Source organism: Anomaloglossus baeobatrachus, chromosome 1 (assembly GCF_048569485.1).
Source record: "Anomaloglossus baeobatrachus isolate aAnoBae1 chromosome 1, aAnoBae1.hap1, whole genome shotgun sequence".
NCBI classification, from domain to species: Eukaryota; Metazoa; Chordata; class Amphibia; order Anura; family Aromobatidae; genus Anomaloglossus; species Anomaloglossus baeobatrachus.
Window position 1 is genome coordinate 751,481,850 of NC_134353.1, and position 11,780 is coordinate 751,493,629.

Below are 11,780 nucleotides of genomic sequence, written 5' to 3' on the forward strand. Positions count from 1 at the left end.
AACGCCCGATCTATCAAAATATAAAATCAATTAATCTGATCAGTAAACGGCGTAGCGGCAAAAAAATTCCAAACGCCAAAACGACGTTTTTTTGTCGCCACAACTTTTGCGCAAAATGCAATAAGAGGCGATCAAAACGTAGCATCTGCGCAAAAATGGTACCGTTAAAAACGTCAGCTCGAGACGCAAAAAATAAGCCGTCATTGAGCCTAAGATCCCGAAAAATGAGAACGCTACGGGTCACGGAATATGGCGTAAAACGTGCGCCACTTTTTTCGGACAAACTTCCGATTTTTTTTTAACCCCTTATATAAAAGTAAACCTATACATGTTTGGTGTCTACGAACTCGCACTGACCTGAGGCATCACACCCACACATTAGTTTTACCATATAGTGAACACAGTGAATAAAATATCTCAAAAACCATAGTGCTATCGCACTTTTTTTGCAATTTTTCAGCATTTGGATTTTTTTTGCCATTTTCTAGTACACAATATGGTAAAACTGATGGTTTCATTTAAAAGTACAGCTCGTTCCGCAAAAAATGAGCCCTCACATGACCATATTGACTGAAAAATAAAAAAGTTACGTCTCTCAGAAAAAGAATGGCGAGAAAAAAACGGAAAGCGAAAAATCGGCCGGTCGTGAAGGGGTTAAATGTTGGGAGGTATGTATACTATATACTATGCCATACTGGAATATTGTAGCATGTAGTACAAGCGATCAAACAAAAGCAGGATCAAGTATCCTGTGGGGAATAAAAATAAAGGGAAAATTAAAAAAAAAAAAGTAAAAAAATGGTTAGAAAGTAAAAAAAAAACCCATAAAATTCAAATCACATCCTCTTCCCCAGTTAAAACAAGAGTCCAAAGGGACCATCAGCCCCCCCTCCCCCCACAGTGCAGGGGATGAGCCGCGTGCTCCGTGTTGTGTTTGGGAAGGACACGCAGGCACTGTCCACGCCGCTAGGGGCGGAGCTACAGCTTCAGGGGCGGGGCCTGTGCGGGCGCTTCATTTCCTGTCCAGGAAGGTGGAAATGTGGAAACCGACTGGAGGCTGAAGAGGCAGGAGACGCTACAGAGCGGCGGAGGAGCGGGGACGCTGCGGAGGAGCGGGGACGCTGCGGAGGAGCGGGGGCCGCACACGGCTATGACTGCAGAGGAGCCGCCGCCGCCTGTGTACGTACCGTCCTGTCCTCAGTGCCCGCTGCACATTACAGGCAGATGCTCTGCAGTTCCCGGCCGGAAATCTCCCAATCTTTGTGCCTATCCCCTGCTCCCGGGGACCCCTGTGTGTGCCGCTGGGCGCAGCGCTGATGGTCCTGGCCGTGGAGCCGCCTACACAGAGGTACAGGATAGCATTGGGCTACATTCACACTTAAAGGGGTTGTCCACATTTCGGGATACACTCTTCTACTTCAATGTCTGCATTTTATGCTCAGAATCACTCGCGTTTTGCACTTTTTCTTATATAGTCTGTGTTGCACTATGCATTGACTGTGGCATGGTCTGCCTGAGCATCTGTCAGTGAGCTCCTTCTGATGGAGATGAACTCTTCTCAGCTGATTCATGACCACACCATCAACATTGTGTGTGGGGATGTTTGTGAAAGCGGAACTTTTTTTTTTAAGGAAACCCAATTGTCCCCAAAGTGAACCCCTTTATTAAAAGGTCCCATGGCAGCAGATTAGTGCGGCTGCTGTGTATAAAGTGTAATATGCTCCAGATCTGTTTCCACTGACAGCGAGGAGCTGAAGCGCTTATTAAGGCTTTTCTGGGACTATAAGAAACTTGGCCAAGATGGGATGGTATAAGATGAGTGTATTCCTCGCTGCTCCGAGACTCCAGATGGTCATGCCGTCATTTTGTCCTGTAATGGATGAAACCAATCGATAGCTTCAGTAGGGACAACATGTATCCAGTGATTGGCTGCAGAGGTCACGTGAATGATTGATGTGGCATTGTCAATGGTGAGAGATTCATGGGGTGAATAATCTGCGTCTCCACCGCTGTGTCCGATGTCTGATACTGTCTGCAGTGCTGGACATCGCTCCGTCATAGCTGCAGCCAGTCTGTGCTCAGCGCCTCTGTGTGACTTGTGCTATCTACTGTTTGTATTTGGGGTTTTTAAACAAACTGAAGCTGAGAAGAGTTTTCCAGAAGTGGAAAACCCCTTTTACGTTTCTTAAAATCCAGAATAAATATCCTGAAAAGCAATCTGTCACCAGGTTTGTTCTTTCCATTGTAACGGTAGAGACCCTGATTCCAGCAGTGTCACATTTATCTGCTGCCGCTCTGCTAGTCTCTTCAATAAACTCTGCCTAATCCCACCTGCACCATTGCTTGAGGTCCTTCTGCCTGCCAAGTCAGAGAGATGCCGCTCAGTGATGAGGATAGACAGATTAAGAATATCGAGGACTACAAAGCAAGGAGTGCGAGGACTAGCAGAGCTGCAGGAGATAAATTGTGTTTTATCAAAACTACCACAAGAGGCCAGTAAAATCACATTATGCCTTGAGCGCTGCAGCCTCTAGTATGGGCGCTGCAGTCCACGAACAGTCAGTGATTTTTTCCAGCGCTCACGTGACATAACAATGTCACTCGAGAGCTGAGAGGCCTGGCTCCAACATCACTGAAATGGCCCCTGTTCAGTTGGGGGGTGTGTGTGTATGTGTGTATATATATATATATATATATATATAATGTGTGTCCAAGTAGCAAACAACCCCATACAGGGATTCTGTTAGTAGCCCCCCCCCCCACCCAAAAAAACCCCATACATCTAGCTCTTTCAAAGAGAACTCTGCCAATACTCGTACAGACCATTCCTCCGTTACTGAGAAATCAGTGTTTGAGTTTATTTACAAAAGATCTGACACCACTGTCACTCCAGCTCTATTTCCCGCCAGCACTGCTTCCTCCTACATAGCTGCTTGTTTTCCAGAAGTCACACAGCATCATAGAGGCTGCTATACAGTAGGAGGCGGTGGTGGGAAATAGAGGTGGAGTGACAGAGGCGTCAGATCTTCTTTTGTATATAAATTCAAACACTGATTTCTCAGTAATGGATGAATGAACTGTAAATGTAAAGATATGGCTTTCACATGTAAAGCGCCATGGAATAGATAGCGCTATAATAATTAATAATATTGCTGAACTTCATTTTGAAAGAGCTATATGCGCATGTAAATAGTTTTGGGAGGTGAACCCCTGCTGTCACTTAAAATCCATATAACCTTTCATTATACAGTGATCGTGCCCTGTGGACATAGAGCTGGAGAACGTGTTTTATTTCTTACAGTTTATCTCTAGGGGAAGAATACCGGAACAGAAAGCTGCGCTTTATTCAGGACAATTGTGAAAGTAGAATGAATACACAAGGACATAGTAATGCATTGTGTGCTCTGCCAGGCCGTAGTTAGGGAGAGATATAGGGCTCCATTAAGGACGCTGATTACACTGGCATCCTGGGCACTGGCATCCTGGGTATAAATGGTTTTACTTTCTGTATAAAGCAAATTCTGATAAAGAACAATGTGTTAGAGAAACATATCGGTAATCTGTATGTGTAGGAGTTTCAGCCTCCAGTATCAAGGGACGGTTCTAAAATGAGCACCATTACCCGGCCTCTGCCGTAGACCGCTCTGGTCCTGCAGCAATCACACCCAGTACATTTTTGGCCTCTGGTAATTTCTGATGTATGACAGTGCTGCTGAGGTCAGTAATTGGCTTCAGCAAGTACGGGAATGGTGGACTTCACCAGCGAAGACCACCAGTGGGTTGCACTACAGTGGAGGGGAATTTACTAGGTATGTAATTATTACTTTGACATTTCTTTCCAAGTTTTATTTAAAAAAAAAAAAAAAAAAAATGGAATGTCATGAGAAAATGACCCATTATGTAAGTCAGATTTTTGTGTTAAATGCTTTTTTTTTTTTTCTTAAGTCTTTTATTGAAACATGTAATGAGCATGTGCAAAAATTGAGCAAGGTCAGATGTTACTTCACCTACTGCTATTGATGGATCCTGTGTTATCAGGGGTGCATAGAGGGGTTATCTGTCATTAATATGCTGCCTCTGCTAAGGAAACCTCCTAAATAAGGATGATCGAATGCCTCAAATATTTGGCTTCGCGAATATCCGACGAATAGGTCGCCGCTATGCGAATATTCAATGCGCAATCTGTCTATGGGAAGCCCGAATAGTTGCTATTCGGCAACTATTCGGGTTTCCCATAGACTTGCATTGCGCATCGAATATTCTCAAATAGTCAAATTGCGGCGACCTATTCGGCGAATATGGGCGTTGCTGAATATTTGAGGTATTCGATCATCTCTAATCATAAACTCTTCCTGAAAAGCCAGTAAGTATGAGTAAGGCTCCTTTTTCATTGCGTTTCAGCAGTCTGTTCGACGTTATACGGTAAACGGACTGTGCTATCTAGTCATATTTGTCTTTTTTTTATTTTTTTAGTACTCTAAAAACGTATACGTTAAACGTAACCCAATACGTTTGACAAATTCTGTGTTGTGGAGTAAAACAAATCCGTTTGTTCATTCTTAAAGTACAATGAAGTTTTCTGCGGACAATTTCTTTTTGGGGCGGTGTATCCAGTGTATGTGTTCTTTCCAGTGCATTTTCAAAGGAGTAGCAGCAAGATGATTGTGTCTTTGCTTGTGAAATATCGCTTAATGCTATTGCGTCGGAGGTAGAGAAGACTAAGGAGATTTTGGGTGCATGAAGTGAACTATATATTATGAACTGGGATTGATGTTCTCTTCAACAGTGTGCTAGCAAATGGCCGCCTGAACACTTCCGGTCACGTTGGTACATCACATGATGGGTCACATGTCTTTGTTTATATTGACAAGGTTTCTGAAATGTAATAATAACGTATACTACAAATATGTACAATCATGAAGCATACGGTACAATGCGTTTTCCATAGACTGTAATGTTAAAATTAACGTTTAGTGTACGTTTTCTAGAAAGTACAGAAAAACGTGGTAGTATACGTTTTCAGGTACGTTTCAAAAAACGTTTGGTAAATAAACGTATGCTATTTTTGACATGCAATAGCATACGTTTCTTAATGAAAGTCTATGAATGCGTTAAAGGGAACCAATCACCAGGATTTTCGCATATAACCTAAAGCCAGTGCTGTACTGGGACGATCTGGCTGATTCTATACATACCTGTAGTGATCAGCTCGGATGTTTAGGTTTTGAAATCCAAGAAAGTGAAGCTTATAAAATGAGCAGCTTCTTGAGTGACAGCAGCTGAGGAGCAGATCATATATTCAGAGTTATCCCCTCCTCCTGTTAGAATTAGCATAAGCATTATACAAATGACTCACTTTGTCTTGTAGGACCTGTGTGAGGTCATACCCATGTGACCTGGTATCCAGCTTTGGTAGCTGAGGCCCCGCCCCTTCCGGTCACATGGGTATGACCTCACACAGGTCCTACAAGACAAAGTGAGTCATTTGTATAATGCTTATGCTAATTCTAACAGGGGGAGGGGATAACTCTGAATATATGATCTGCTCCAGTGCAACTGTCACTCAAGAAGCTGCTCATTTTATAAGCTTCACTCTCTTGGATTTCAAAACCTAAACATCCGAGCTGCCCACTACAGGTATGTATAGAATCAGCCTGATAGTGCCAGTATAGCACTGGCTTTAGGTTATATACGAAAATCCTGGTGATTGGTTCCCTTTAACATATACGTTGGGGTGGATTCATATGTATACATGTAAAAGGCTGCAGAAACGCAATATGAAAGCAGCCTCAGAAATATCCACAGCAGGCAGTGAGAAAATTGATTTAATGATTTTGCATCAATTCATCAAAGTAGGTGTTGTTGCTAAAAAATTGATGTTAAACATTTTGAAAAGGCTCACATTCATTTTTTGCGCAGCTCTGACTTGTTCAAACATTTTGCGGCTTTTTGGTGCTGTCACACCAGTTAGAAGCACCTTTGCCAAAAGGAGTGGAGCCAGGAAGGTAATTGGGCATGTCTTGGCCCCTACCCCATTAAACTCAGCCAAAGTGTTGGGTATTATGCCAGAAATGTTACTCCAGTCCTCGACTTGAGTAATTTATTTGGTGTAGTGCCAATAATAAGATGTTCCGAAATCATATATACTCACATAAAAACCTGAATTAAACAGGTCATTTTTTTTTGGTTATTCATTCCCTTTTAAATAAGTGTCTCCCAATTGGTGGCAGTTAAGTAGATCTGTCATTTACTTCTAGTGTTTAAAGGGAACCTGTCACCAAGTTTTTCCCTTATGAGCTGCGGCCACCACCACTAAGCACTTTATATACACCACTCCAGAATACTGAATATAAGAGCCAATGCCACTCTGTAGAACGTAAAAAAAAAAAACACCTTTGATACTACTCGCCTAGGGAGGGCGGTCCGGTCTGATGGGCGTTGCTGCTGTCCGGTCTGGCGCCTCCTCAATCCTATGTGATCGCCATCCTCCTTCCCAGCCCCATGTGCATGGCGGGTCATTCACACAGAGGCCTCCACTGCACTCCTGCGCATGCGCACTTTGATCTGACCAGCTGAGGGCAGATTAAAGTACTGTAATGCAAATGCGTAGTTGGTCTTTGACTTTTCCTCCTGCCTGCACATTACAGTACTTTGCTCTGCCCTCCGCAGGGTAGATCTAAGTGCACTAGACACCAGTGGCAGCCTGTGTGTAGATCAGGGGTCTCAAACACGCGGCCCGCAGGCCACATGCGGCCCCTCAGGGTAGTTCGTGCGGCCCCCCAGGCCCGTGCCCCTCTTCACTATCGCGGCAGGTGCAGGAGCCGCAGCCACTGTCTGCACTTTATGTCAGATGAATGTGTTGCTGGGGCTGCGCTCTCGCGCCGGCAATACAATCATCTCACATAAATCACTGACAGTGACACTGCACCTACCGCGATAGTGACCGGGGGCACGGGACTGGGGGCCGCACGAAGCAGAGATGAGGGCGCGCAGGACAGGTGAGAAGAATGGTGTGTGTGTGTGTGTGTGTGTGTGTGTGTGACATTAACCCCTTAGCGACCTATGACGTACTGGGTACGTTATGGCTCCCTGGTACTTAAGGACCCATGACATACCCGGTACGCTAGTACGATCGCTGCAAATACCTTAGATTTGGGGAGGAGGGGACTTCAGGAGGGGTGGTGTCTCCTCCCCGGACCTACGGAGGCTGTGATTGGCTGAGCGGCGTTCGTCAGCCAATCACAGCCACTAATGTTTCAGCCATTGAAAATCGCTGAAACATTGAAATCCAGCCAAGATCAGTGCAGCTGTAGCCCTGATCATTGGCTGGAGCTGGGTAATTTGTGTTTCACCCGCCCCCAGCTCTGATTGGAGAGACCGGCCTTGTGACCGATCTCTCCAATCACTGTGGATCTGGGGCCGAAGACCGCCCCGTCAGCTTCACTCCGGCGTCTGTGGTGTGGAAGGTGAGGGGAGCTGCTGACCCATTACTACAGGATGGGGACAAGGTGGGCACATTACTATAGGATGGGGACAAGGCTGGGGACATTACTATAGGATGGGGACAAGGTAGGCACAGTACTATAGGATGGGGACAAGGTGGGCACAGTACTATAGGATGGGCACATTACTGTAGGATAGGGACATTACTACAAGGGGACAAGGATGGGAAACATTACTATAGAATAGGGATAATGCTGGGGACATTACTATAGGGTGGGGACAATGATGGGCACATTACTAAAGGATGGGCACATTACTAAAGGATGGGCACAAGGATGGGGAACATTACTATAAGATGGGCACAAGGATGGGGAACATTACTATAAGATGGGGGACTAGGATGGGGAACATTACTATAAGATGGGGGACTAGGATGGGGAACATTACTATAAGATGGGGGACTAGGATGGGGAACATTACTTTAGGATGGGGACAAGGATGAACACATTACTGTGGGATGGGGACTAGGATGGGGGACAATACTACAAGGGGACAAGGATGGGCACGTTACAACAATATGGGGAACATTACTAAATGATGTTGGTCAAAATTTCTATGTAGTGCTAATTGTAAGACTTAGTTACAAGAAAGGAATAAAATGTAAAAAAAAATAAAATGTTTATTTAAACAAAGAATGTGCACGTTTGCTATAATGAACAAGTGAAAATGTTCAAAATCAGTGATCCCAAGGTTTGTAAAAAAAAAAAAAATACCATAGATATCAATAAAAATGTCACTTTGTCCTGCAAAGAATGCGGCCCCCCCAAATTGTTTGTCCTGTGTGCGGCCCATACACCCAGCCGAGTTTGAGACCCCTGGTGTAGATGATGCAGGATGCGTCATGAGCACGGGGCTGGCAACGAGGACCGCACAAGATAGAGAATGTGAAAAAAAGGAGCCAGCACGATCTGAAATTGGCATGCATCATATAAAAAGTGAAAATTCACAGATTTATTCCAACTGTACTATAATAAAAAGAGATTTTTAGCAAATAATTGATCAATTCTTTGAGCCACCCCTGCCAACGTCATGGCAAATCTCAATAGGGGGGTCCTAACCTATATTACGTATTTCATGTGCCATGCGGCCTTCTAGATAAAGTTAAAAGCAGAACCATAATGGAGCACACATACCTGTAACCTGTATATAACCGCTTCCATGTTGCAAAAAAGGCAATTGTGGATAGAGACCAGCCCAGGTTCAGGTATGTGTGCTCCATTATGGTTCTACTTTTAACTTTATCTAGGAGGCCGCATGGCACATGAAATACAGAATATAGAGTAGGACCCCCCTATTGAGATTTGCCGTGACGTTGGCAGGGGTGGCTCAAAGAATTGATCAATTATTTGCTAAAAATCTCATTTATATTACAGTACAGTTGGAATAAATCTGTGAATTTGCACTTTTTTATATGATGCATGCCATTTTCAGATCGTGCTGGCTCCCCTCTCTCAAGATAGAGAATGTGCCAGACCGAGACAATGCATCCTGCCATAGAGCAAAAACTGTGAAAACATTCCTTGAAAGAAGACACATAAGGTCAATGTCATGGCCTCCAAATAGTCCAGATCTCAATCCAATTGAAAATCTTTGAAAGTTTAAGATAATGTTTCATGACAAGGCTCCAACCTGCAAAGCTGATCTGACAACAGCAATCAGAGAAAGTTGGAGCCAGATTGATGAAGAGTACTGTTTGTCACTCATTAAGTCCATGCCTCAGATTGCAAGCTGTTATAAAAGCCAGAGGTGGTGCAACAAAATACTAGTGATGTATTGGAGTGTTCTCGTTTGTTTTCCATGATTCCATAATTTTTTTTTCTCATAATTGAGTGATTCCATAATTTTTACCCGTTTGTTCTTGAAAAGTAACCGTTACTGGCTAGCACATTGTGGTTTCATGATTTTTTTTTTTTTTTTTGTGTTTCTTAAAGCCAGAAAGTTGCCATTTGAAATGACTTTAGTTTTGCCATGTCTGCGATCTGCTTTTTTTTAAACAAAAGTAAACAACTGAATGACCATCCTCAGAGCCAGGTGAGGCCATCATTTCTGCTAGGGGGTTGTATAAGAGCTCACTGGTGGTGGCTGCAGCTCCTATGGAAAACCAGGTGACAGGTTACCTTTTTAAGGATTTGGATTTTAAGCTCCTTTTAAAATGTAGAGATTCTAAAGAAAAAAGTTAGAAAACGTGAATTCCCATAATGTGCTCTGACTGTGGAGCAGTTCCCCATTCTCTGCCCCGAGGGGTGGTATGAATTATTGCTAAGAATGGATTGCAGATGATGATAGTGAATCTGCCATTTGGTTCTAATCTTTTATTGTGTATTAAAGGGCTCAACAGACAAAAAGACATGAAGCTAAACGAGAGGAACCTGGTGTATTATGCCACCTGCAACTCGCCAATAGACAAGAGTGGCTTCCTATCCAAGAAGGGTGAACGCAATGCCTCGTACCACAGACGATGGTTTGTGCTGAAGGGTAACATGCTCTTCTACTATGAACATCAGGAAAGCCGAGAACCCATGGGAGTTATTATACTGGAAGGCTGCAGGGTGGAGCTGTGCGAGTCTACAGAGGAGTATGCCTTTGCAATTAGATTTGGTTATTCCAAATCCCGCGCCTATATTCTTGCTGCGGATAGCCATGGAACTATGGAGTCCTGGATAAAGGTTCTTTCAAGGGCAAATTTTGAATACATCAGGCTTGTGGTGAAAGAACTGCAACAGCAGCTCATGGAAATTCGTAAAGGCCAAGCCTCGACTAGTGGGACTTCCACCGACACCAGTCCTAGCGCCCTCCGGCCAGCCTTGTCCTGTATTCAGGATAGACCAGTTATTAAGGACAATGGCTGTGCTCAGTGGAATACCAGCACAGCTGAATTGCCAAATGGCTTTGCCTATAGCAATGGGCCACGCAAAGATGCAACATGGCTGTTGGATGGAAACTGCGGAAACCAAGGCCTTCCCCAGTCCTCTGATCAAAATCAGCAAGTTGGTGCAAATGAACAATGTGTCCTTAGTGAGGTTACTGAACACCGGTACAGCTTCACAAAACTTCATGATTTCTTTGGGGAAGAAATTAAACAACTCAGAGCACAGTGGACTAAAAGTTTCCATGAAAGGTCAGCGTGTGGCGAGGGAGATTCTGAGTAATGGCCGGATCCATCATTCTAAAAATAATATGGTCGCCTTACAAAGCTGTACAGGATTAGAAAAACAGGGCTGCTTTGTGTGTAATACTGCAGCTCAGGACCAGTCATCTCAACAGAGCTGCAGTACCACACACGACCTGGGGACATGTGTGGCGCTGCTTGTAGAAGAAATATGTATTTCTAATCCTTTACAGAGAGCGGTTATGTTTACTTCCACAAATGAGAACTTTTTTTCTTTCTTTTTTATGTGCAAAATATCAATCTACTGTGCAGACAATAATGATATCTGCATTAGTGAAGCACTACTTCTTGCAGAATGGTTTTCTACTTCAGTAATCTTGCAAACATCAAGGTGGTGATTACAATGTTTTTAAAATATATTTAAGATATTACTTTTAAAGTTGTGGCACTCTTTTAGCACATTGATGTTTCCTACCTATAATCGCACTGTAATCAATTGTTTATTATGACCATTTTACTTGTATATAATATCAGGGCTGGACAAAGTCCAGGAGCCAGCTATCCAATACACCTAGAGACTTGCATCTTGCACTTAACTTTTTTTAGGTTGTTTTTCTATTTGATTTCTGTAGAACTCATTATTTTTAAGGTTACAATCACTCTGGTCTTAAACTATAGTAAGTGACAATTATTTTTTTTATGTATTTATTATAGCATTAAATTGGGGCTGATATGGTTGTCAGTGACTTGTGTAGCTCTAGGTACTATAGATTCCATGGTTCACCGGAAATAATACACCGTTTTATAATTCCACCCCACCCCGAGAGAGAAGTACTAGGTCTTATTTTCGGGGAGACATGGTTGAGGGTAAGTTTAGCCCAACCAAGAAATGCAAATCCCCCTTTCTAGGATCGTCATACTTACCAGACGCCGAGCATATGCATGGCTCCCAGGTCCACCTGTGATCTCCAGGAGGGCGGTCCCAGCAGGTATGCTGCCGTAGGCCTCTCCTGCTTCTGGCCGATACTCACACATCAGATTGCATACACTCACACACACTCATGAGATTTCACATACAATCGCGCCTGCACACACTCACCTCATCTGGTGATACCACTTGCTTCCGGCCAGCAGGGGACTCTCTGCTCTGTGATGTGTTCCACCGCTG

The 11,780-nt window shown here is 43.7% G+C and overlaps 1 protein-coding gene across 1 annotated transcript; it reads left to right on the forward strand.

The window, feature by feature from the left end:
• Window positions 1–1,055: 1,055 nt before the first annotated feature.
• PHETA1 (PH domain containing endocytic trafficking adaptor 1) lies at window positions 1,056–11,400 on the forward strand. The gene is made up of 2 exons (XM_075341841.1): window positions 1,056–1,179; window positions 9,832–11,400. The coding sequence occupies exon 2, from the start codon at window positions 9,852–9,854 to the stop codon at window positions 10,650–10,652; it is 801 nt and encodes a 266-aa protein (XP_075197956.1). The 5' UTR covers window positions 1,056–1,179; window positions 9,832–9,851; the 3' UTR covers window positions 10,653–11,400.
• The last annotated feature ends 380 nt before the right edge of the window (window positions 11,401–11,780 follow it).